The 22,841-nt window shown below is 37.3% G+C and overlaps 2 protein-coding genes across 3 annotated transcripts in view; one reads left to right on the forward strand and one right to left on the reverse strand.

Annotated features, from left to right (window-relative positions):
• Window positions 1–8,209: 8,209 nt before the first annotated feature.
• Window positions 8,210–12,995, reverse strand: RPA3 (replication protein A3). Of its 2 annotated transcripts, XM_042967216.1 has the most exons (5): window positions 12,688–12,995; window positions 12,193–12,307; window positions 10,824–10,898; window positions 9,351–9,459; window positions 8,210–8,567 (listed from the first exon to the last, which is right to left on the reverse strand). In XM_042967216.1, exons 2-5 carry the CDS (start codon window positions 12,289–12,291, stop codon window positions 8,485–8,487), a joined length of 366 nt encoding a protein of 121 aa, XP_042823150.1. In that variant the 5' UTR covers window positions 12,292–12,307; window positions 12,688–12,995; the 3' UTR covers window positions 8,210–8,484. The 2 variants fall into 2 exon arrangements, with proteins under 2 accessions (XP_042823150.1, XP_007076735.1); XM_007076673.3 differs by lacking the exon at window positions 12,688–12,995 and having other exon boundaries at window positions 12,193–12,517.
• Window positions 12,531–22,841, forward strand: part of UMAD1 (UBAP1-MVB12-associated (UMA) domain containing 1) — a 216,857-nt gene continuing 206,546 nt past the window's right edge. The window contains exon 1 of the mRNA XM_015535087.2: window positions 12,531–12,683. The gene's annotated coding sequence lies outside the window, so the exon portion shown is untranslated. The remainder of the gene's footprint in view (window positions 12,684–22,841) is intronic.

Below are 22,841 nucleotides of genomic sequence, written 5' to 3' on the forward strand. Positions count from 1 at the left end.
TCACACACACACACAAAAACCTTCAAAAATGGTATCTATTGTTATTACTGTTAAGAAATTTGGAGAATATATTTTGGGTAATTTACTTAGTTCAAAATAAGAAGCAATATATCTAGAGTGTTAATTCATGTTTAAGTGTTTGGTTGCAGTTAGGGTGAGGAGGACTACCAGTACTGTCAAAAGTCTCTGATGGTCTCGGTTCAGAGATAATTTTTGTTACAATGTTGCTTAGTATATTGTACTCCATTGTCTTGTTGCCACCTAGTGTGGGTTCTTCGTATTCATCTTGTGTCTCAGTGGTACCCACTGTAGGTGAAGTCATGTGTTTAGGGATAGGGATATATATAACGGGCCAAAGTGACCAAACTTGGCTGATTTGTTTAGAATGAATCGTACTGAAAATTTTACCTCCTGTTTACCTGAGGGTTATTCAGGAACACATTTCTACTGTGAAGACTTTTTCACTTAATTTTTGAATGGGGAATTTATTCACATGATTGAGGTAGTTTATTTCACCCTCATCCACTATCTTTTAAGTTTTCCTCATCCTATTCCTATCCTTGTGGAGTTAGAAATATTTTAGAGAGGCAGACAAGAGATTGCAACAAAGTCTGACAGCACACTTAAGGTCTTCTCATTACTGGTGATTCTTGGTGGGGTTGTTGGGTTCTGGGAGGGAGGGCATTCCAGAATCCTGACTGAGAAGCTTCAGCCATGAAATTTTAATATATATCAGATTAAGACTTTAAAAGATTAACAAACAGTTAAAGGAATAAACTGCCATAGATGAAATAAAATGGTTCCTTGGTCTATTTATTGAAATCTCTATTGCAGTAATCACCCCTGTATGTGGCAACCTCTAGAGGTTAGTTATATGAAAATGCTTCCTGAAGTAGTTTAAATTGGGTACTCTTGGCCTCTTCTTACCAAAATGCATGGGTGAAAACTAACATATGTGACACTTTCATCTGTGTACTTTAGCTAAGTAGAAATGACCCATTTCCAGGTTGTAATAACATTGTATATAATGGTAACGTTATTACATTTATAATATATAAATGGAATTAATTGTATAATGTTATACCATATCATTGTGAAATGCATATTGTAATATGTTGTAATATATCCAAGCCCAATATGAGTAAAACTCTTATTTGCATGCCTGCATTCTTATGAATATTATGGAAATGAGTAAGTTCGTTTCTTAGTAACAAGTTTCCATAGCTCACAATCACTTAAATATGTGTATCTAAAGTTTCTCATCAGCGCTTTAGAAGTTTTCCCCTAAACAAAGCAATCTGTCTTTTTATTTTTCATGAAATCGTTTTTCTATTTTAGCATACATTCCTTTTTCATTTTTAAGTCTGTAATCTTCGTTATATAAACTGCAGGCTATCTGAGTGAGGTAATCTACTCTTCCCTCTGCTGGAAGGGGGAATGTTTTCCTGTGCCACCATGTAATTTGCTTTGCAACAATTATTGCTATTTGTAACCAGATATAGTGATCACAGGACACATGTAGCTGAATTTAGAATCTGTTGAAAACAGGGAAGGCAGTATGACTGTTTCTAAATGTCATTGACTTAATGATTTTAATTCATTAAAAATTTTAAAGTTCAAATGCATCAATCCAAACCATTCATTTCTGAAATGTACTTCAGATAAATCCCTCCATGTTCTGATGTTGCAAATGGCTGTCAGTATATTATTTTATTTCCCCGAGTCCCTGCAGTTTCTTAGCCTCATTTCCAATGATATAGTTTATCAGATAACTTATCTTTAGTCCTATTTTTAAAACTACAGAAGCCAAATATCATGTATTCTAGGCAATTTAGGGAGTCATACCGACAGGTATATGGTACATATGGTGTCTTATAATCCTTTCCAGGCTTTCTATCAAGGAATCCTAGATGTATATGTAACTGGTATCTTTTATCAGTTGTATATGAAATTTACAAATGTTTCTTTGGCCTTCTAATTCTTCTTTTTTTTCTTTTTTTCTTCTTCTTCCTTTAAGTAAATGCTCAAAGAATCAACTGTAAATCAGGTTAAACGGGAAGCATTATTTTTGTTTAAGCTTTATAGTTTCTGAGTTCATATATACTGATAATGTGTATACTTTGTATTGCTTAAAAATGTTATTAAATTTGTATACCAAATACATTTAGGTTATAAGATAGATGATAAAGGAAGAAAAGCAACATAGAACATATTTTATTCATTTTGGAATGTTATTTTTAAGTTTTCCTTAAGAAGGTCTAGAGCAGGATATTAGTGCCAGTTTTAGCAGATTAATGTTCCTGTGACAAATGACAGCAATCAATTGTCTGACTGTCTTATGCTATTTCCACTGGTAACTCAAGTTCACATTTGGGGAAGTCATATTGTATGAATTTATGATGGGGAAACAGGGAAAGGATAGAAACCTTTGCATCTGTCTTAAATTCTTTTTTTAGAAACAAGTGGGATAGAAATAAATATCATATCTTATCTTGAGTTGTTTTCATGACTTAATCATACTGCTGAGGGTGAAGGAAATTGCTCAGTGGGTCAATTCCTCCAGGTCACCAGCTTCCAAAAGAAAAAAGAAGTCTACAAATTCCCCTGATTTTGAGGCAATGGTTTCTAATTCCTAGTTCCTCCCTTGGTCCACAGTATGTTCATCTGGAAAACATTTAGTCATTTCTGAGGAGATTCCAAAAGGAGGGAGCCCCTGGTCCACTGTCTGCCTCTTATAAAAGGTCAAATACATGACTAAGGCATAACATTTCTGAGCCATATGAAAGAAATAACTGACTCAGTGGGACCCTGATCACTGAAAAAGAATAGTGTATCTCTTAAAAAGATGTATTCTCTCATCAAGCCCAATGCTTGCATAATACTTAGTTTCTCAAAAGCTACACAAAATGTTAAGATGTTTAAGTGAAATGAGACACTGATTTTGATTTTCTTAGGGTTATGCTAAATTTATTTGACACAATTTGGCTTTATATGATCATTGTGTATTAAGTGGAGTTAATGAAAATCAATACTAAGGTCTAAATAATATTTAGTTCTTAAATAAATACCTAAGCTAAGAATATTAAATGTCTTAGCTTTTGAATCAGTAATTATTCAACAGAAGAATTTCTCTTTGTTGATTATCTTTCAAGATTTAGAGTGGCAAGATACCAAGATCTTGAAATGAAACCATTCATTTAAGCCTATTCTTACTAAATAAACTTTACCTTACCATAACATTTTGTGGTAAGAGATTCTTAGCCAAAATTATTTTCCTGGGTAATATTTCAAACTCCTGTGAAAAATGAATAGAATCTTTAAAATGGAGGCTAATTAAGTCACAGTGTCATCTATGGTATTGCCAAAACTATTACACTTACGGTTCATATATTTTCTTTTCAACTTATGGCACTCACTGTTGGAGAACTGTCTCAAAATTTTCTCAACTTTGCCTCTTTAATAATGCATTATATAAAGTCCACAGCTATGGTTGTCCTTTAACTCCCCATCTACAGAAATAATTATGTAGAAAAAAAAAATTTTCATATGTGAAAGCCACTATTTTTTCAGTCCAAGTCTTTTTCAAAAAAGATGAGGAAATGCAACAGAACATAGCACTTTGCTTCTGGCATTTTGTAATACACAAAGAAGAACCAATGGCATGCTAATGACAAATTTAATCCTTGCAGTGAAGATGAATGTATTACACTATAAATTGTTCATCGTCTACACCTCTGGTCTTAATTAGCCATCTCAAACCCTATGCTGTAGGTCAGATTGGGGTCATAAAGACCATAGGTGGCTTCCCTCAAACCAACATCGCAATTAAAAAGTAACTTAAAACATATGCTTTGTTATTACTCTGGATTTAGCATCATCTTTTTCAGATAACCTGTAGTATCAGATTATTAATCTTCTTTCAGCAGTAGATCAGAATCAAATTCCATGTGAATTATGTAAGGGAGGAAACTGAGTTGTAGTTTTACTAAATAGAACTTAAAGAATCATGGTGGATTTCTTTGAAACCTTAGACCAATTAAATATTAAATAGCTCTGAGTCAAGACACCGTTAGAGATTATGCTGTGCTGTTATAGATTGACATTTCAGAGGACAGGGACATTATTTATGTGTATGTCTATCCCAGGACTTGACACAAAATGTTTATTGAGTAACAATATATATATTAAATGAATATCTTAAAAGACAATAATTCTATGAATTTAGTAATAATACTAGTTTATCACTCAAACCATTTAACTCACCCTATTAAGAGATGCTTTCTGAGTTGTTTTAATTTTGCCTTTTTCAGATGAGGAAAAAAAAGATCATTTGGAGAACATCTGTAAAATTACGACTGAAGACAATGATTTTATAGTTCATCACACTTCACATTAGATTATGTGTGATATATTCCTTTTACAATTTTACGGAAAGGTTTGATTGTTCTAATGGATTTAAGGATATGAAAATTGTATGGCTTGTTGTTCCTTCCTTTTCCTAGGTTTCCTTGACAGCTGGAGCTAAATTTAATGCCTACTTGTATTCCCTATTGAGTGATTTCATACTTGTTATGTCCTTTTTTGATATTTCTCCCTTTTTACTTTCATAGCCTAAGTCTTCTTAGAAATAAGTGTGATACATGTTAGTGATGTCAGTGTTTTATCTTCAGTCCTTATCTTCACTTGTTCATTGAGCTTTGAACATTCTTGACGACTCTTTGAAGCTCTGCTTCCTTGCCTTTCATGGTGTTCTTTCAGTGAGTAAATATTGAGTGCTTACTAAGTGTCAGGCATTGTTGGGGCCTTTTTCTTGACTCAGTCACTCTCTCACTGCTGTTCCGTAAGTGCACAGTCCCCCCCAGGTTGTATCACTCGTTCTGTGGTTCTCTAAATTGGTGCGCTGTTCTTTGATTTAGAAACGATACCTTACTTGGAACTCCTGGGGCAGATTAACTCAATTTTTGGATTTTAGGTAAAGTCATAGGATGCATCTGCCATATGTTATGTAACACCCCCTCACCCTGAAGGCAGCACCCTCTAACCAAACATATTAATATTTCTGCAGCGAAGCATATGAGTATTTACAGTAAGTGGGATAAAGACTATGAGGAACCTGACTAATTTTCTTAATGGGTTTTATTGCCAAATGAGTTTTGTCCCAAATCTAGGGAAAAGATTTGGGGTTTCAAACCATTTTGGATTTTGAAATTTCAGGTAAGAGGTGGGAAGATCCTTTAAACTCAACTTTAAATATTTTAGACTGTCTCGCAAATCTCTGTCTGATCCTACATTTCCAAGTAATCTTCTGGACATCTTCACTAAAAGATCCTATCAATCTCTTAATTTGTGTTAAACTTTTTGCCTGCTTGCCAACCGACCTCATCTGTGCTTCTTACTCTGTTTAATTCCTAGCATAATCACTGAGTCCTGCGGAATCCATTATAATATATTCTGAACTTCTTGTCTCTTGTCCTTTGTCACCTCACCTATTATGATTTCAGTCTTCATTGGCTGTTTCCTTGGCCTTGTTGACTCTCAGACCAGGCTGGATGGACTAATTTATTCATACACTATGTTAGGCATTAAAAAATACCAGTAAAACAGTTTTGTTTTGTTTTGTTTTGTTTTCATCTATAAACACCTCTCCTTAGTGGGGAAGACTAGAGCACTGGTTCAATAAATGAGGGAACACTTGGCACAATGGATATTTTGCAACCATTATTTTTAAAAAGGTTGAGATAGCTCTGTATGTCAATTGCCAAGACGTATTATAGGAGAAATGCATGTTGCAGAACAGTATATTGAGGCCCTATATAGACAGTTACATAGTCAAAATTCTGGAAAGCTATCTATCAGTCCATAGCACTGTCTCTGGAGAGACACTAGGAACTTGACTTTCTGATTTTTGAAATGTTTAAATATATGTGCAGTAGTCCCTTCTTTATCCATGGCTTCACTTTTCTATAGTTTCAGTTACCTGCGGTCCAGAAGCAGATGACCCTCCTTCTGATATATCCTCAGGTCAATAGTAGCTCAAGGCTATGTCACAGTGTCTATGTTATTCACTTCATTTCGTCTCACCACATAAGCGTTTTATCATCTCACATCATCACAAGAAGGGTGAGTACAGTATAGTAGATATTTTGAGGGAGATGACATTCACATAACTTGTATTACAGTATATTCTAATTGTTCTAATTTATCATTAGCTATTATTAATCTTTTAATGTGCCTACTTTAGAAATTAAACTTTATCATAGGTATGTATGTATGTGTGTATAAGAAGGAACAGTAGAGTTAGGGATGATACTATCTGACACATCCACTGGAGGTCTTGGAAACATATTTCCCATGGATAAGATTGGGGAACTACTGTATGTGTACATGTATTTAATACATGTATTTACATTATATAAAATATATTAACACAATTAAGCATCATATAAATTATATATTAAATATATATTTATAATAGATAAGCATAATAAACTTATCTGAAAATTAAAAAGGTTATCAGCAAGTTAAGTGTGATAAGAGGTATAAAGAAAGAAATATAACATGAGTAACTAACTCTGCTTGCCTGTTAGGGAAGCGTAGAGAATGTTTTCCTTTCTAGACATTGCATTCAGAGTAGAGACTAAGTTCAGTGGCACCAGGTCTTAAAGGGTCTAGTGTGTTCCAGGAACAGCATATCGGTGCTGGATGGACAGTAGTTTCAAGGGAGAGTAGGTTTCAGAACTCAGGTGAGACACGGTCAGATTGTGAAGGGCAGCTGTTAATTGGAAATGTGGACCTCGGGTCGTCAGTGGAGAGCCTCTGGAGACTGTTCATCTTTTTTTAAATATACGGTTTATTGTGGAGTAATTTTAGATTTACAGAGAAGTTGTGAGAGAGAGTTCTTGTCCAACACCTCACGCAGAGTCCTTCCCCCTTAGCGCTACATTACCATTGTACCTATGTCAAAACTAAGAAACCAACTGTGGTATATATTATATTAACTAAACTCCAGACTTTATTCAGATTTCACTGGTTTTTCCTTTGATGTCTTTTTCTGTTCCAGGAACCAATCCAGGCTTAGTCTTCTCTGCTCTCTGAGTTTCTCTTTTCTTGTTTATCATGACCTTGACAGTTTTGAGGGCTACTGATCAGTTTATAGAATGTTCTTCAATTTGGGTCTGATATTTTCTGAGGAATAGACTGGTGTTAAGGGTTTTTGAAAAAAATACCAGAGTTGTGAAGTGCCTTTTTAATCACATTATAGAGGGCATGTGATTTCTGCCATGTCATTACTGGTGATGTCAACCTTGATCACTTCGTTAAGATAGCATTGACCATATTTCTCCACTGTAAACTTCCCAGGAGGTTTTCCCTTTTCTAAACTTATCCAGTTTGTGAACTTTATAGTATGATGATTATGACTGTGTTTAATGCAATTGGATTGGTTGGGAGACACAAAGAGCCAGGAAACTGGAAGGCCAGGTACAGTTAGGGCTGTTGCAATAGTTCAAGTGAGAAATGACAATTGTCTAATCTTACAGGGGCAGTAGCAGTGAAAAGGACTGGAGATATTCAAGTTCTGGGCAATGGAGTGGCTTATGGTAGTTTTAAAGATAACAGAGCAAATCAAAACCACAATAAGATACCACTTCACATCCATTAGGATGGCTATAATAAAAAAGTCAGATTATAGTAACTGTTGGTGAAGATGTGGGGAAATTAGAATTCTTAAACACTGCTGCTAGGAATGTAAAATGCTACAGCCGCTTTGCAGAAATTTGGCAGTTCCTCAGAAATTTAAGTATATTTACCATTTGATGCAGTAATTCCACTTACAGGTATATACCCAAAAGAAATAAAAAATATGTATACACAGAAACTTATCCATGAATGCTCATGATAGCATTATTCATTATATTCAAATGGTAAAAACCACCCAAATTTCCAAATGATGAATGGATAAAAGGGGTATATCCATACAATAGTTTTGGTATATGTTTTATTTGGTTCTGGTTCTCTGGAGAACCCAGATATAGGTACTCACAAATATAAAAGATGTAGGATTCTGATTGCCTTTAATAAATGAAAATCATTACACAGTTGGCCCAGAGTTTTACTTGGCAGTTTGAAGCCTGACCTTATAGCTATGAAATTCCAAGTTTGTGAATGAATACATGACTAAAAGAGTAAGAATGAAATGATCAACAGCATGTACCATTTCAGCTTTTATTAATAAAACAGAAAACTAAACTCAAGGCAACTGCATTTGACCTGACCACACATAACCAGAGAAGTGAGTCTTTACGAGGACTTAAAGGAGAACTGTCAATATACAGATAGGTTCCGTCAAAAGTGAGATATTGCAATATCTAAATACAGTTAGGTAAGTGAAATTAAAAAGAGAACAAATTAACTATTAAAAATCACAGAAATCTCATCCTCAGATATCAGGGCTTCTTTTAACAGTCGTCAGCGTGTTCATCAAGATCAATCATATTCCACAACTCCCAAAGGAAAAAACTGAGGGAATTCCTGGGTAATTTTCACAGCTTCATTGTAAAGTCCAAGATCTAAAACAAAACGAAACAAAACAAAACAAAAAAAAACATTTTAGCAAACACAATCTACAATGGAAAGATGTAACATCATTTATTGTCTAAAAGATTTCTACTTATTTCTCTTTTCTTTCCCTTTTAAAGGTCAACTTATTTTCACAATCTGTCTTCTATAACAGATACAGATCATCATATTTATTAACCTGTGGCTCTAAAAAATAAGACACAGGGTATAGGCGACTATTCATCTTGATATCCAGTGTACAGGCACAGTTCTTGCCTGGTTGTGTTTAAGGCATTATGCATTATTTAATGCTTTCAATCCATATATTAAAACAAAAAGCCTGATGACATTATTTTTGTTTGCCATGTTCTTTAAGTTTCTCTTCCCACAAATATTAATCTTTACTGAGTTTATTTAAGCATTGCTTATTGGGGTTCCTGGGTGGCTCAGTCAGTTAAGCATCCAATTCTTGATTTTGGCTCAGGTCATAATCTCACAGTTCGTGGGTTCAAGCCCTGAATTGGGCTCTACACTGTCCTGCTTGGGATTCTCTCTCACCCTCTCTTTCTCTGCCCCTTCCTCACTCACTTGCATGTGCGTGTGTGCACTCTCAAAATAAATTAAAAAAAAAAGTGTGCCAAAATGTTCTCCTATTTTCCTTTGGGATGAGAAAATTCTATAGAAATTGAAAGATGGCAGGATTGAGACTGAAGACCAAAACATCTCCAGTTAAGAATAAAATTGTTTTCCTCCTAATTACATGAAATTTCTAAATACTAGAATGCTTTATTTACCAAAAGGATGGTTATCTTCTTTAAACTGGACATAAGATGCACACAGAATGGTTGCTTTGGCTGTTACTCTTCCAACTACTTCCACAATTCCAGAGATTTCTTCCTCAAGCTGACACAAAAGAACAAATCGTCAACTTGGGGTTTCAAGGTGATAACTTGGAAATAGTGCTACAGTTTACTCATCTTTCATTCTATGTAACATAATCATTTTAAAATTTACCAACATAAAAACTGAATTGTAATTTGTTAAAAATGTTTGAGTACTTAATGTCAGCATGTCATAATTCAATTACCTTTAGCAGTAGCTTCTGGTCCAAAGATCCAGTTAAATGTTCAAGTTGAAGACAAAATCACTTAAAGATACTGAGAATGTCCCGCTTTCTACAAGGAGTACTTGTTTAAAAGGACACATTGAAAGGAATTTTCTAGTTTCTATACCTTGTGCAGTGTGTCCTGTACATATTAACTAAACAGCACATGTATTTGTCTTCATAAAAAAACAAGAAAATTGAGTACAATAAACAAAACAAAAACAGGGGTGCCTGGGTGGCACAGTGAGTAAAGCGACCACCTTCAGCTCAGGTCATGATACTGCGGTTCATGAATTCTAGCCCTGCATTGGTCTCTGTGCTGACAGCTCAGAGCCTGGAGCCTGCTTTGGATTCTGTGTCTCCCTCTCTCTTTGCCCCTTCCCCACTCATGCCTTGTCTCTCTCTTTCTCTCTCTCCCCAAAATAAACATTTAAAAAAATTTTTTAAATGTAAGAACAGTAAGTGATAACTAAAGTACATGTAAACAAAAATATTAAATAGAATTTAAAAAATGTAAAACTCTTGAGAAAGGAAAAAATGACTTGAGATTTTTTTTGTTTTTTTTTAATTTTTAACGTTTATTTATTTTTGAGACAGAGAGAGACAGAGCATGAATGGGGGAGGGTCAGAGAGAGGGAGAGACAGAATCTGAAACAGGCTCCAGGCTCTGAGTGGTCAGCACAGAGCCTGACGCGGGGCTTGAACTCACGGACCGTGAGATCACGACCTGAGCCGAAGTCGGACGCTTAACCGACTGAACCACCCAGGTGCCCCGACTTAAGAGATTTTTTTAATGTGATTTTATGGTCTTTCATAGGAATGGGAATTGTCACCCAGTTAAGGTGATATTTTAAAAATTAGAAAATCATGGAGCCCAAAGAATCATTGGTTAGAAACGTAAAGGTATCTATAATGTAAGAAGAGGACAAAAGTTTAACTTTAGAGCAGGGAGGTTTTATAAACTCATCAAGCTATTTTGTTTCAGATAAACAATACTTTTTAGTACAAATATACCCTGTATTTTTATTTGCTAAATCTGGTAACCCTGCACTAACAACAAATTAAATAGGGTCCATGCTTTATACATCCACTGCAAGACTCAGAAACATCAGCAAGATGAAGAATTAACTATAAGATACATAGAATTAATACTTAAACATACAGGCTCCATCAACTCAATGGTTCCATTTTTTCCTTCTCCATCTGAAAGAATAAACATTTTTCCAGTGGGATGAATCTAAAAAAGAAACACGAAATTAAAAAAACAACAACCACATAAACAAAACCATTAAAATCTCATTAAAAATATTAAAAGTTTGATAAAAGATCAGCAGATTGACCCAAACAGTCTTGGAACAGTTTATTTGGTTCAAATTATAATCTTGTGTTACTGTATCTGGTGAAAGGACACATAGTTAAATTTGAATTTCAGATAAATACTTTTTAGTACAAATATATCCTGTATTTTTATTTGCTAAATCTGGTAACCCTGCACTAACAACAAATTAAATAGGGTCCATACTGTCTAAAAGTGAGATCTACTAGCACCCACGATTTAAATAGTATGTATCCCACCTGGGGGTCTATTTTAAAAATTAAGCATGATGCCTGTGCCTGGCTGGCTCGGTCCGTAGAGAGTGGCCACTCTTGATCTCAGGGTTGTGAGTTCCAGACCTACCTTGGGTGTATAGATTACTTAAAGTCTTAAATCAAAAAATTAAGCATGATTAAGTAAAGCGAGAACTGTTTGTTAGAAGTATTAGAACTACTGAGTGAAGTCAGATCTGGTTTGAATGCCAGCTTTGCTACTTGCTGTGGCAGTGAGCGTTTTAACCATACATCACTCCTACTCAGTTTCCCTACCTGTGAAGTCGGAACACCACCTATTTCACGGAGAGGATGTGGGGTGAAATGAACTACTAAGGCTTTCTAGTAGTTTTCTTTTCCTCAGCTTTCTCGGTTCACTGGGAAGCTTTGGGTCTGCTTTTCATCAGTAGGATGAAAGCTCTGTATGTACTCTTAACACTGGAGTAAGAAAACATACTGATATAGGATCTGGAAGGGACATAGATCTGCTATAAAACATTGGAAGAATGTTTTATGGCGACGTGACCTAAATGAGAAAACGAGGATTGAGAAGAGACAAAATTGCATGAGAAGGAAACTAGAAAAATAGAGAAGTCAAGACTAGCTAAATTAAGACGTCAGAAGGTAGATGTGTGAGTCAGGTCTCTAATTTTCTTTATGTAAATACAAAAAGAACCAGAGTGGAGGGAGCTAGAATTAGAACGGAGCGCATACTAAAAGGTCGCGATCCCGCGCCATGAATGTGGCGCCAAAATGGGGCTGCAGTAGCTAAAAAGCGTGCCAACAGTCGCCTTGTGCAAAATGAAGCAATCGGGAGCGCAGTAATGTTCTAAGGCCTGTCTTCCTTCACCCTCCCTCACCACCCAGAGGCTGCGACCCGGGCGGTCACGGGGTCCTTCCTCTCGGCTACCAAGCGGGGAGCCGAGGGCGGCGAGCGCGCGCACCTTTTCCAGCCTCCCTACGAAGCAGACCGGCTTGTCGATGAACCGAGCCAGCATGCTGGCGTTGATGCGCGACCTGGGCAACTCCATGACGTCCACCATGATTGCGGTACGAGACCTACGGCCGGCGGGAAACAGACGACAGAAATTGTGAGCCCCGCGGCGTCTATGGGACGCCGGCACCAATCGGCGGAGACCAACACTCTCACTTCACCAATCAAACGTGCAGAAATCTCGATCAAACTCGAGCTGTACAGTAGAGGGACCGAGCACGGAAGGCTGCTTCCGGAAACGGGGATCGGCTGCTTAGTGACGCGCAGCGTCCCGGAAGTTGCCCGGGTCCTCCGCAGAGTGGGCAGTGGAGGCGGGGCTTGGGTGGGGAGGGGTTTGAGGCTCCCTCCCGCGATCTCGGGCCTCCCTGCCGGATTTGACCCCGGAAGCAGGGTGTTGGGCTCCGGTGCGGTAGCGACGGGGGACTGCGGCGCTAGCCTCAGGTACCTCTTCTCGCGGGAGGCGCCGCAACCTTAGTGTTTCTCTTTCTCCCCTATCGACGGATGCAGATGAGAGAGGCGGGACTCGGTGCTTGCCCCGCCGCGGCGTTCTTGGTGCTGCGCATAGACCGTTCGCGTTTCCCCGCCTCCCCTCTTCCCGGTTCTGCGTGGGAAGCGCGGGATTCTTTGCTGAAATGGAGGGATCGGGTGTTTTTGACACCTGCCCTCCTGGAGACGGGAAGTGGGGTCTCCAGCGATCTTACATTGTTTTTGTCAGGCTCTTGCTGCTAGGTGCAGAGGGTCGGTGATTTAACCGCTTAAGCTGCGTCACTTACCATTAGGTTTCCCACCTGTTAGAAGAAGGGCTGACCTAATACTCGACTTTTTCTAGCCCTTGCAACCTGGCCACACTAAGGAAGTGCGAGTTTTCTCGCCTCCTGCGTGTTAGCAACAAATTGATGCTTTTCAGAATGGGTGGGGGTAGGGATCACTGAGCTAGGAGAGGAGACGAATTTAAATATGTTAGATCCTGAGCAGGTGCGCTTCTCCCTGAGACATAGTTTACTTATCACGAAGTGACAGGGTTAGATAATATGAATTTTTGCAAGATGCCATCTAAGTTTTGTCCATGTGATTCACGGACTCAACTCCCCGGCAATCTTCCCCCCACATTGCCCTCTACGCACCAGGACGTTGGAGGCTTCGAAGATAAAATGTTTGTTTCAACGAGATTCGGGGGTGGGGGGTTTCTTAAAACCTTAGCTGGTTCATGTGAATGTTGATTTCAGAGCTTTATCTCCTGGGATTGGTACTGCCTTGCCAGGGATATTCTAGAATGAGCGCTCATAAAAATACCTGCCAACGCTACTGAGGAAATGGGGGGGGGGGGGGAGAACAACAACTTTTTTTTTATTGGAGTATTATCACTTTTTGGAAACTGAGTCCATGAATTTGCTTAAAGATCCTGAGTTGTCACCATTCAAATTCAGGCACTAGACGGAGGCTCCTAATTTAGTCTCGTAGTTGCCTTAAGCAAAGAAGATTCTTTTTGAGATTTCATGTGGCAATTTAAGATAGATGTGCCATAATTAAATGATACCCTCCCTCAGTGTTTATTTAGCTGAATATATTTGTCTTTTAATTTAGCTGTCACGAAAACAAATTTAAAGGATTTCTTTAGCCAGATGCAGGGTACATGTGAGTTAGTGTATACAAGAATGGTGGTTGTACTGGCTCAAGTCCATAAAGTTTATATTTTTGTGCAAAACCTTGACTTATTTTGCACACTGTTGTTTTGGGAAACAAGTTGATGTGCGTTATAAAGGGTAAGGTAGGCATGAATATCTTTAATAGCAGTTTAAAAAAAAAGCAGCCCTTAATGTACCAGATGCTAATATCATTGTTTTATTATAATTAAAAGACCACTTTCACATACCAATGGCCTTTAAAAACAACAACAACAACAACAGAAAGATGAACAAGAAAATAATTTAAAACATATTTTTGGATATTTTTGGAGTCATTTAAATGTATTGTGTAATACATAATGCACAGAGAAGAGTATATATGGCTGTTATGCATAGTTTCCAGAGAAATTAAATGAACTCATTCAGCTGAAGAAATGGAATTTAGCCAATTAGTAGTTTGTGCTTCCTCAGTTATATTCCCCTCTAGAGGAGCCACAAATAAACACTATCTTGAAATTTGTGTTCAGCACTCTAAGCTTTTCTATATAGTTTATCACACATGTTGGCGTTCTTTCATGGTATGTTTGATTTTGCTGGTTTTGACCTTTCTATAAATGGAATCATAGGATATATATCCTTTGACTTGTTTATTTTGGTTGTTTTTGAGATTAATCCATGTTGACATATGTAGGTGAATTCATTCTTTTCATTCAGCTGTTTTGCTGTGTTACTGACATTTTGATTGCATACGGGGCTGCTATGCATGCATATTTTTGTACCTATTAGTTGGTATACTTGTGCAGAGGTATATCAGTAGAACTTAGGGTATATGTCTCCAACTTTACTAGTAAAACCAAATACAGTTGATCCTTGAACAACACAGGTTTGAATTGCATAGGTCCACTTGTTTCCAATTTTTTTTTATAAATATAGTACAGTACTGTAAATGTATTTATTCAAGATTTTCTTAATAATACTTTCTTTTTTAGAGGAGCCTGAGTGGCTCAGTCGGTTAAGCATCCAACTTTGACTCAGGTCATTATCTCACGGTTGGTGAGCTCCAGCCCCTCATCAGTCTCTGTGCTGACAGCTCAGAGCCTGGAACCTGCTTTGAATTCTGTGTCTCCCTGTCTCTCTGCCCCTGCCTAGCTTAAGCTCTGTCTCTCTCTCTCAAAAATAAATAAACACTAAAAATTAAAAAAAAAAAAACCCTTTCTTTTTTGGGGGATGCCTGGCTGGCTTAGCTGGGTAAGCATCCGACTTCAGCTCAGGTCATGATCTCATGGTGAGTTTGTGAGTTCCAGCCCTTCATGGGGCTCTGTGCTCACGGCTTGGAGCCTGGAGCCAGCCTCGGATTCTGTGTCTCCCTCTTCTCTCTGCCTGTCTCCTGCTTGCACTCTCTCTTTCTCAAAAATAAATAAACATTAAAAAAGTTTTTTTAATTAATATTTTCTTTTTCCTAGTATATTGGAAGAATACAGTATATAATACATATAACATATAAAATATGTGTTTATCAGGTTTTTATGGCTTCTGGTAAGGCTTCCTGTCAATAGTAGACTATTAGTAGTTAAGTTTTGGAGGGAGTCAAAAATTATATTCATTTTTCCACCACTGTAGGGGTGGGTAGGGTGTGCACTCCATCCCCACATTATTCAAAGGTCAACTATACTGAACTCCAACTAGTCATACCAATTTATTGTTTTATCAGAAGTATAGGAGAATTTCAGTTGATGCACATTTTTGGCAACTCTGAAAGTTTTTTACCCCTAATCTGATGGAGATAAAATAGTTTCTTGTGGTTATAATTTGCTCTCCCTGATTACTAATAAGATTGAACAGCTTTTCAAATATTTTTTGGACATTTGTGTGTGTCAGTGTTTTGTTCTTTTATGCTGATTTTTAATTTTTTTTAGTGCTTATTTTTGAGACAGAGAAAGAGTGCTCACACGTGCACACATGAGCAGGGGAGAGTCTGAGAGAGAGAGGAAGACACAGAACCCCAGGCAGGCTCCAGGCTCTGAGCTGTCAGTGCAGAGCCCAATGAAGGGTTTGAGTTGAGCCTTGAGATCAGGACCTGAGCCCAAGTCGGATGCTTAATGGACTGAACCACCCAGGTGCCCCCATTCTTACTAATTTTGGGGAGCTTTCTGTATTAGTGCGGATAGCAATACTGCGTTTCCGAGTTTTTGACTTATCAATTTTTTTCTTTCTTTCCTTTTTTCCCCCTTTCTTTTATTGGAAGGAACTCTTTTAATATATTTAAAATGTTTCCCCCTTTTGTTTAATATAGTTGAAAAAGTCAATTAAAAATTCTCATTTAAGAATCTTTTCTTAAAACAAGCTCTTAAAGATATTATATATTTAAAAACATAGTTTGTCTTTCATATTTAAAAATAATCCATCATTTAGAATTGAGTTATGTATGTTGTCAGATAGGTATCCAATTTCTTTTGTTTTTGTATTTTTTTTCAGTAGGCTCCATGCGCAGTGTGGAGACCAATCCAGGGCTTGAACTCACTACCCTGAGATCAAGAGTGGGATGCTTTGGGGAGCCTGGGTGGCTTAGCAGGTTAAGCATCCCACTCTTGTTTTCAGCACAGATCATGATCTCACAGGTTCATGAGTTTGAGCCCTATGTTGGGCCGTGTACTGGCAGTGCAGAGCCTGCTTGGGATTCTCTCTGCCTCTCCTCTACTCATTTGTGTGCTCTCTCTCTCTCTTTCTCTCTAAATAGATAAAAAAAAAAAGGGGGGGGGGATGTTTAACCGACTGAGCTACCCATTGTTGTGAGTTTTTTGTTTTCATTTCAGTCCCAGCATCATTTATTGACTACATCACCATCAACAACAAACCTTCAGCATCACCTAGGTTTTCCTATATGTGTGGGTGGGTCTGTTCTTGAGCTTTGGTTCTGTTCTGTTGGTCTGTTTCTCCCTGTACCAGCAGTAGCAGGCTCCTCAATACTCTGGCCCTGTATTAATTTTTGATGTCTGGGGGGCAAGTTTTTCTATCTTGTGTTATTCAGGAATATCTTCATAATTCTCGCCTCTTTGTGGCTGTCTACGAATTTAGCTTGTTGAGTTCCATGAAAGATCATATTGAGATTTGATCACAATTGCATTGACTCTTTGGATTGATTTCAGGAGAAGTAACATATAAGGACAACTTTTACTTTTTTTGACCTACTTTGGTCTTATTAACATCTTTCCAAAAAGTTTCATCATTTTCTATAGAAAAGTTTTGATTTTTAGATTAGATTTATTTCTAGCTACCTTGTTTTGGTTGCTATCATGAATGGTATATATATTTTTACTTTTAATTTTAATTTATTTTGAGAGCTAGAATCCCAAGCCTGTAGCTGGAGGTTCAGTTTTCCTATCTTTTGTTCATTTACATTGATTGTGGTTATTGATATTTTTGGATTCATTTTTATAGTCATTTTGTGCATCCTGTGTTCTGCTTTTTTGTTGTTTATTTTTTCCCCTCTCTTGCCTTCTTTTGAATTGACCTTTCAAGTTTTTTTCCTTAATTTCATTTTATTTGTTTGTATTACTTAGTAGTTTGTTTGTTTTATTTTAATTAGGCTCTATGCCCAGTACACAGCCCAACATGGCTCTAATGAACCATGATGAACTCATGATGCTGAGATCAAGATCTGAGCTGAAATCAAGAGTGAGATGCTTAACTGACTGAGCCACCCAGACACCCCTCCTGTCTATTAGTTTAAATGTTATGTATCGTTTTTACAATTTTTGTGGTCACCCTTTAACATGCATATTGAACTTAAAGTCTAAAGTTACTGTACTCTGTGTCACGACAAGAACCTGTATCCCTATTTACCTTTCTCCCTATTTTTATGCTGCTGTCTAGAGTTTTAGTTCTTTTTAAAAATTTTTTTTTAATGTTTATTTATTGTTGAGAGACAGAGAGAGCATGAGCATGGGAAGGGCAGAGAGAGGAGGAGACACAGATCCGAAGCAGGCTCCAGGCTCTGAGCTGTCAGCACAGAGCCCAATGCGGGGCTCGAACTCACAAACCACGAGATCATGACCTGAGCCAAAGTTGGACACTTAACTGACTGAGCCACCCAAGCGCCCCTAGTTCTATCTTGATTTCTTGTAACCCCACAAATTTAGCATTATTATTGCTTTATGCAGTTGGTACCAACTTAGAATTATTTACTTTTTTATCTTATTTACATCTTATATTTACATATTTACATATTTACATCTCAACCTTTTCTTTGGTATCATTTCCCCTCTTTTTGAGGTTCTTTTAGTGAGAATCTTTGATAATAAACTCCATGGGTATGTATTTTTCTGAATATGTTTATTTTATCCTTGTTCTCAAAGGATGGGTTTACCCCTCTTTATGTGGTGTAGAATTCTAAATGGACAGTTCCTGTCTTTCAAAACTACCTTGATGCTACTTTGCTCTTATAATACTTACTTTTCTTTGAAACTGTGATTATGTTGTAAGTTTTCATGTCTCTATCTGCTTGATCTTCAGTTTGTCTTTGGTGTTCTGCAGTTTTACTGTATAATATATCCTGATGTGGATTTCTCTCATTTAGTTTGCTGGAAGATACATTGTGCTTCGTGAATCTGATAATTCTTGTTTTATTAGCATCAGGACATTTTCAACCATCATCCCTTTGAATAGTGCCTCTCTCTTATTATCTAACTCCTTCTAGAACTCTGATTAGAAATAAGACGTTCTCGTGTGCTCTTGATCTCTGTTTTATAATTCATCGGTTTTGATTCTTTGATATCTGGATAATTTCTTTCATATCTTCCAGTTTACTAATTCTTTATGAAGTTGTGACTTATTTGCTGTATCTCATTTCAATACTATTTTTTATTTGCTTGTTTCTGGAAACCTTGTTTGTTTTTTGTTTTTTGTTTTTTTGTTTTTTTGTTTTTTATCAACTCCTAGATCTTAGGAGTTGATATTCTCTTGTCATAGTTTCTGGTCTCCTTTATTTCTTCAAATATTACAGGATATAAAGTATATCTGTTTATAACCTAGTTTTGACACCCACAGTCCTAATGGGTCTCATTCTGTAGAGTTTTTTGATTCTGTTGACTTACCCTTGCTGTGGCTTGTTTGTTCATTTGTATAGTCATTTTTGATCATGAATTCATATTTCTTGGAAGTTTTGGGTGATTTCTTTGAGATTTAGTCTGAGGGTGTGTTTCTTCAGAGAAGATTCATGTTTCCTACCTCCCAAGGTGTTTGAGCCCCAGACTTTGTCCTTGTCCCTATGGGGCACAGATCATTAAAACCCAGACTTTTAGCCATTAGAACTCAGCAGTGGCCATAAGGAAAACATTAGCTTCAGTACTTGCATATACTCCTGCGGATTTGTAGACCCATGTCCTTTCTGGTTTCTAATGGGGTTTCTTTATTCTTTTGTTAGCTTGGGCGTACATAAAACCTATTTATATTTAAGACATTACCATAAATACTCTTCATCCTTTCACACGATCAGTCAGCCAAAAACAAATTTAAGCTGTTTTACAATGGTCATTCAGTGGCTAGGATTTCAGAAGGTATAAAAGTGGCAGAGAGTATAGTAATGAATTCTGGCTCCATTGTCCTTCTTGGTCAGACCCCTGTGATTGTGCACTGATGGGAATTTGAGTCAGACTTTGACATATGGTTGACAGAGCTGTTGCCAGGTTTTGTCTTCTTTATGTGCATTTTGATGAAAACTTGGGAAGGAGGTAAAACAGCCAGCCTTTTACCTCCTTGGGAGTCTGAAGCAAGTCTTCAGACAGATAGCAATACCTCTTAACTAGACTGTTAGCGACTTGTTAGCTACTTGCTGTGCTAGTGCTGTTTTTACCCAGGTCTCAGCACCATGCTTCGTACCCACCTGCACAGAGGAGGTGGTAGAGAAGCAGGCCAGAAGGCAGCAAATAGACTGGGGACTCCCTTGAATTTGGAGAAAGGTCCTTGTCTGGTTTTGTTTCTCTAGGGCATAACACTGTGCCTGGCTGGTATTTGGCCTTTAAAACATGTTGGTTGAATGAATTAAAAAGTGAACAAGTGAACAAATGACTAGATTTTAGCAGTTTATTTAGTTTTTTAAGTGGGCTTCATGCCCATCACAGGGCTTGAACTCATGAACCTGAGGTCAGGAGTCTCATGCTCTACCGACTGAGCCAGGCAAGTAACCCCATAGCAGTTTGCTTTTATTTGGAGAGCAGGTAGAGACTTTTGATGATACATTAGGTTGTTTTGAAAGTCCCCACTATGTGAGGGGACAGGGGGAGGACAGCTGTGTATGGACCAGACAGCAAGTTCTCACCAGACAGTGAATCTGATGACATCTTGATCTTGAACTTCCAAGCCTCCAGAATTATAAAATATAAATCTGTTGTTTATGAGTTAAAAGAAAAGAAAGGAAAAGAAAGTCAAATAATGGAGACTTTATAGACAATTTTGGGAGTGAGTCCTTTTGGAAGCTGAATGTGATGGTTCCTGTTATGTGTTAAATGTATTTAAGTGAGCAGCTAGAGCAATTTGAAGACTTGCACTGAATGTTTTATTATTCTTATTTCTATTCATTCTAGGTTTCTCTGTGCTGTAGAGAGTTGTAAAGAGGTGTGACCGTACATCATTCTCCCTTAGGACTGCATTCTCCCATAGAACATTGTTTAAATATGCCCCAAGATATTTGTTTTATGTGAACAGATGCTTTTTGATAGAGTTGTCTGGAGTCTTTTTCAGGATTTTTTTTATTTCAGAGTAGCAACATTGAATGCAGTGGGTAGAAATTAGTATTGTATTCGTTGGAATCTGTGTTATTTAAAGCAAAACTTAAATGGTTTTGGGATGCCTGGCTAGTTCAGTTGGTAGAGCATGTGACTCTTAATCTTGATGCTATGAGTTTGAACCCCACATCAGGGGTAGAGTTTATTTAAAACAATTTTATTTTACTTAATAAAAAAAAACTTAAATGGCTTTTTGGTGGCATTTAGGTAGAATTATGTTTGTAGCTTTTCTAAAACATAAAAACATATCATTGTGTCATTACTTTACAGTCAGGGTGACATTAAAACTTGACTCTAAATTACCTTCTTGGTGAATGAATGAGACCCAAATGATATAAATCATAAGCAAAATTTGGTTGCAAGCTCTTAAAAGGCAACAGCTTTATCTTCTAAATTTCTATATCTCTTCACACTATTTAGCATCTTTCTTTATTTTTTTTTATTTTAACTTGCTTTATTTTTTATCTTTTTTTAACTTACATCCAAATTAGTTAGCATATAGTGCAACAATGATTTCGGGAGTAGATTCCTTGGTGCCCTTACCCATTTAGCCCATCCCCCCTCCCAGGACCCCTCCTGTAACCCTCAGTTTGTTCTCCATATTTATGAGTCTCTTCTGTTTTGTCCCCTCCCTGTTTTTATATTATTTTTGTTTCCCTTCCCTTATGTTCATCTGTTTTGTCTCTTAAAGTCCTTATATGAGTGAATTCATATGATCTTTGTCTTTCTCTGACTAATTTCACTTAGCATAATACCCTTGAGTTCCTTCCACGTATTTGTAAATGGCAAGATTTCATTCTTTTTGATTGCCGAGTAATACTCCATTGTATTTATATACCACATCCATTCATCCATCGATGGACATTTGGGCTCTTTCCATACTTTGGCTATTGTCGATAGTGCTGCTATAAACATGGGGGTGCATGTGTCCCTTCGAAACAGCACACCTGTATCCCTTGGATAAATGCCTAGTAGTGCAATTGCTGGGTCACAGGGTAGTTCTATTTTTGGATTTTTGAGGAACCTCCATACTGTTTTCCAGAGTGGCTGCACCAGCTTGCATTCCCATAGCATCTTTCTTTAGAAAAAAAAACAAAAAACTATGGTTTTCACATGTACTGCATTAAAAAGGGATTTTTTTTTTTAAGAAGGTAAAACCTTTTGAAATTAAGATATCTGCTGACTGGAGTGCATCACATATTAGGTGATCGCACCCATCCTTAGAGGAACAGGTTACAGGTTACAGCGAGGAATTATCCCAATGCTTAGAGTGAAGAGATGGAGAAACCCTGGTTTAATGTAATGGGAGATTTTACCTTCCTAAATTAGTAGAATCAGGGGAGACATTACTATGCTGTTCTGTTTTTTTACTTTGTTTTATAAATAAGGGGCAGTAAAGGAAGAAAACAGTCAATTCTTACCACTATCAGGATACCAGTCTTGATCCCGAAAATAAAAGGACAGCTAATTAAAAGGAAAACAAACCAATGAAAATCCCCGAATCCAACAACAACAACAACAACAACAAAACTACACAAAGCTTCCCTGACGATTCTAACAGAGACTTTGGGGGTCATATTTATTTACAAAGTAATGGAGGAGAGTAAAATTGCATCAGGTCCATTTTACCCTTGGTGAACCCATCTGTATGCAATGATGGAAAAAGGATCTGAGAAGAAAGGTTCTATCCTAAAATTTTCTTGGGCCAACTGTGACTTTCCAAGATGACTTTATCATACGCTTGAAAAACAGTTCTGCTAGAGAAAATTCCAGAAAATTAGTAATTCCGGATTATATAATGCTTCCATGATAGCGGGATCTTATTATTATGGCAACAGCTCTGAGCGGTATGTGTCTTCCACACTAGTGAAAAGCTGGCAGTTGAGATTATCAGCTGCAGCCTCTGTGGCAAATAAAGCCAGCCGTTAAAAGTCATTAAGTTGTGGTGATCAACTGGAAACACCTCCCGACCCAGATCCAGGAAAAAAAACTACAAAATGAAGAAAAAAAGTGCCAGCCTGGGCCCTGTTGGAATCTGCACTGTGAAGGCCTCTGGAGCTCCTTTCCACTCTTCCAGAATCCTGCCCTGCCCGATGCTATATAATTATCAATTCGTAGCTTGAGATCTTCCAACTTTATAAGTATTTTAGGTATTCTGTTTTGGTTAAAAATCATACCTGTTTAATTTGTCA

The sequence above is a fragment of the Panthera tigris genome, chromosome A2 (genome assembly GCF_018350195.1).
Source record: "Panthera tigris isolate Pti1 chromosome A2, P.tigris_Pti1_mat1.1, whole genome shotgun sequence".
Taxonomy (NCBI): domain Eukaryota; kingdom Metazoa; phylum Chordata; class Mammalia; order Carnivora; family Felidae; genus Panthera; species Panthera tigris.

What these genes read in the sequence shown, in the direction of transcription:
- RPA3 (XM_042967216.1), bottom strand. Translation starts at nt 12,291, where the DNA reads ATGGTGGACGTCATGGAGTTGCCCAGGTCGCGCATCAACGCCAGCATG. An exon ending in TCGTAGGGAGGCTGGAAAAG is followed by an intron (nt 10,899 to 12,192) that starts GTGCGCGCGCTC and finishes TTTCTTTTTTAG; the next exon opens with ATTCATCCCACTGGAAAAAT. An exon ending in CCATTGAGTTGATGGAGCCT is followed by an intron (nt 9,460 to 10,823) that starts GTATGTTTAAGT and finishes CTTTTGTGTCAG; the next exon opens with CTTGAGGAAGAAATCTCTGG.